Source organism: Oratosquilla oratoria, chromosome 33, assembly GCF_046742065.1.
Source record: "Oratosquilla oratoria isolate Oo_2021 chromosome 33, ASM4674206v1, whole genome shotgun sequence".
NCBI lineage: Eukaryota > Metazoa > Arthropoda > Malacostraca > Stomatopoda > Squillidae > Oratosquilla > Oratosquilla oratoria.
In genome coordinates, this window is record NC_134809.1 from 31,087,896 (window position 1) to 31,090,395 (window position 2,500).

At 43.3% G+C, this 2,500-nt stretch overlaps 2 protein-coding genes across 11 annotated transcripts in view; one reads left to right on the forward strand and one right to left on the reverse strand.

Annotated features, from left to right (window-relative positions):
• LOC143017827 (uncharacterized) overlaps positions 1-2,500 on the reverse strand; it is a 582,072-nt gene that overhangs the window by 529,089 nt on the left and 50,483 nt on the right. For all 10 annotated transcript variants that reach the window (XR_012965702.1, XM_076172755.1, XM_076172756.1 and 7 more), the window contains exon 2: positions 1,719-2,500. This exon is cut by the window's right edge and continues 797 nt beyond it. Coding sequence is in view for 9 of the 10 variants with exons in the window: in XM_076172755.1 (XP_076028870.1) it covers positions 1,719-2,500 (782 nt within the window). In the remaining variant the exon portion in view is untranslated. The remainder of the gene's footprint in view (positions 1-1,718) is intronic.
• LOC143017829 (uncharacterized) overlaps positions 1-2,500 on the forward strand; it is a 108,513-nt gene that overhangs the window by 25,843 nt on the left and 80,170 nt on the right. The window lies entirely within an intron of this gene.

The following is a 2,500-nucleotide window of genomic DNA, read 5'->3' on the forward strand; positions in this document are numbered from 1 at the left end:
TTCACTATACTATACCCTTCCAATCCCACTTCCTCTCTCTCTCTCTCTCTCTCTCTCTCTCTCTCTCTCTCTCTCTCTCTCTCTCTCTCTCTCTCTCTCTCTCTCTCTCTCTCTCTCTCTCTCTTTCTCTCTCTCTCATATACATTTATATGGTGTAATTTTCATTCTTACCAACCATACACCTGTCAGGATGCCACATTATATATATATATACATATACATATACATATATATATATATATATATATATATATATATATATATACATATATATACATATATGTATATAAGAGGAGTATAGGGAAACACACAAGTAGAACAAGAGTTTATTCTTTGACTAGTTTCGCACAGTGTTGCTTTCTTTCCGAGTAAGCACTATTGTGCGAAACTAGTCAAAGTATAAACTCTTGTTCTACTAGTGTGTTCTTGTTCTACTACTCTTACAACCTGTGAGGATGTCTTCACACACCCACACACACACACACACACACACACACACACACACACACACACACACACACACACACACACACACACACACACACACATACATACATACATACATATATATATATATATATATATAATATATATATATGTATATATATATATAATATATATATATATATATATATATATATATATATATATATATATATATATATATATATATATATATATATATATATATATATATATATATACTATCACTAGTAATAGTACCATTTTCACTACGGCCACCATCACCACTACTACTACCACTATTGTTACTATTTCTACTACTACTACTGCTGCTACTACTACTACCACTACTACTGCTACTATTTCAACATCTGTAGCTACAACTGCAACTACTATTACTACTGTTACTACTAATACTAATAGCTGTATGGGGCAATAACATGGAACATAAGAGAGGAAGAGAGAAAGAGTTTGAATGTGTTTGAGATGAGGTGTCTGAGAAGTATGATAGGGGTTAGGCTGGATAGAGTGAGAAATGAGGAGGTGAGGAGGAGAACGGGGGTGGAAAGGGAGTTGGGAGATAGGGTGGATGAAAAAGTATTGGGACGGTTTGGACGCATGGAAAGAATGAGTGAAGGAAGACTAGTAAAAGGTGTGGAAGGCAGATGTAGAAGGAGTGAACGTGAGGTGGCGACCTAGGATGAGATGGAAGGATGGGGTAAAAGGGGCTTTGGGGAAGAGGGGAATGTCTGTTGAGGAAGGACGGGAGAGGACAGAATACAGGGGTGAATGGAGAATGGTTGTATATGGATGATGTGATGCATGAGGTGGAATGGGTGGGGGATGGGGGTGAGGGAGTATGTGTGAGAAAAATTTGACGCAGCATGAGGGGACGGAGAGGGGGGGTCGCCGATCTAATGAAGCGGCCTTCCTGTGGATGTGCTGTGTCTTGCGACACTGCTTCTGACCCAGGGCAGTGGACAAGATGCAGGGATGACCCGTCATCCAGGAGGTGCCAAGATAAGAGGGAGGGAAGAGGGCGGAGGGGAATGGAGTGTGATAGGGATGGAATGAGTGAGAGTGGTTTTTATGCCTTTGTTTTTTTTGGCTACCTCCATTATTAGGGGGAAAAAGCTTTTGGTATATGTATGTACTAATACTAATACTAATATTACTTTTTCTTACTACAACTTGTACTACGTCCGAATTACTTAGTGAGGCTTCCCAACCGGAGCAACTGACCAGAAGAATCTTACCTTTCTTTGTCAGTCTGGAGCCTCTTGTAATCGGCCATGAGTCTTTCCTTTTCGGAATCGATCTTTCGTGATCTGAAGTCCTTGTGTCCCTCTTCCTTCTTCCTCAGGAGGTTTATGGGAGACCTTTCCAGGCGCTGCTTCTTAAGATTCTCCTTGTTTTCTTGAGCTTTCTTCTCGGCCGCCTCTTTTGCCTGGCGTTCTTTTTCTCTCCTCTCCTTGACTCTGTTTTCTTTGGCTTTCTGCTCTCTGTACTTGGAGGTGGAGAACTCTACTCCTGGGGTTGCCTTCACGCGCCCACGTGATCGTTCGGGAGGCGCAGCTCCTCTTGTGGTGTCTGAAGTCTTGCTCACGTTCTCGATGGCTTTAGTGGCGCTCCTGAAGGCATTGATCAGGGTAGACCGGGCTGAGGTCTTGGGCTTTGGAGACGTAGGGCTTGGAGGTCCGGACTTTAGGATGCTAGGTCCTGCTTTGGACTGGGTCGGCGTGGACACCGGGGACCTCCGGACGGCGAGGACCTCTTTGTTTGCGTCCTCTTTGTCTGCGTGAGTTGATAGATCTTCTTCGGCGGGTATAGGAATCTCCAACGAGATTTGCCCTGGGGGTTCGACAAATACTTCGTCGGAGAACCTAAGCGACGTCTTCCTCTCGCTTGTGTCTGAAGAGTCACTTCCCGTGGCTTCTTGGGTTTCTTCTGGTGCTTTAGTGACGTCTTCCGAGATCTCAATTATCGTTGAAGCGTACGAATTAGAGGAGTCGGTGGAGGAATTGTCTTCCAGCGTGAA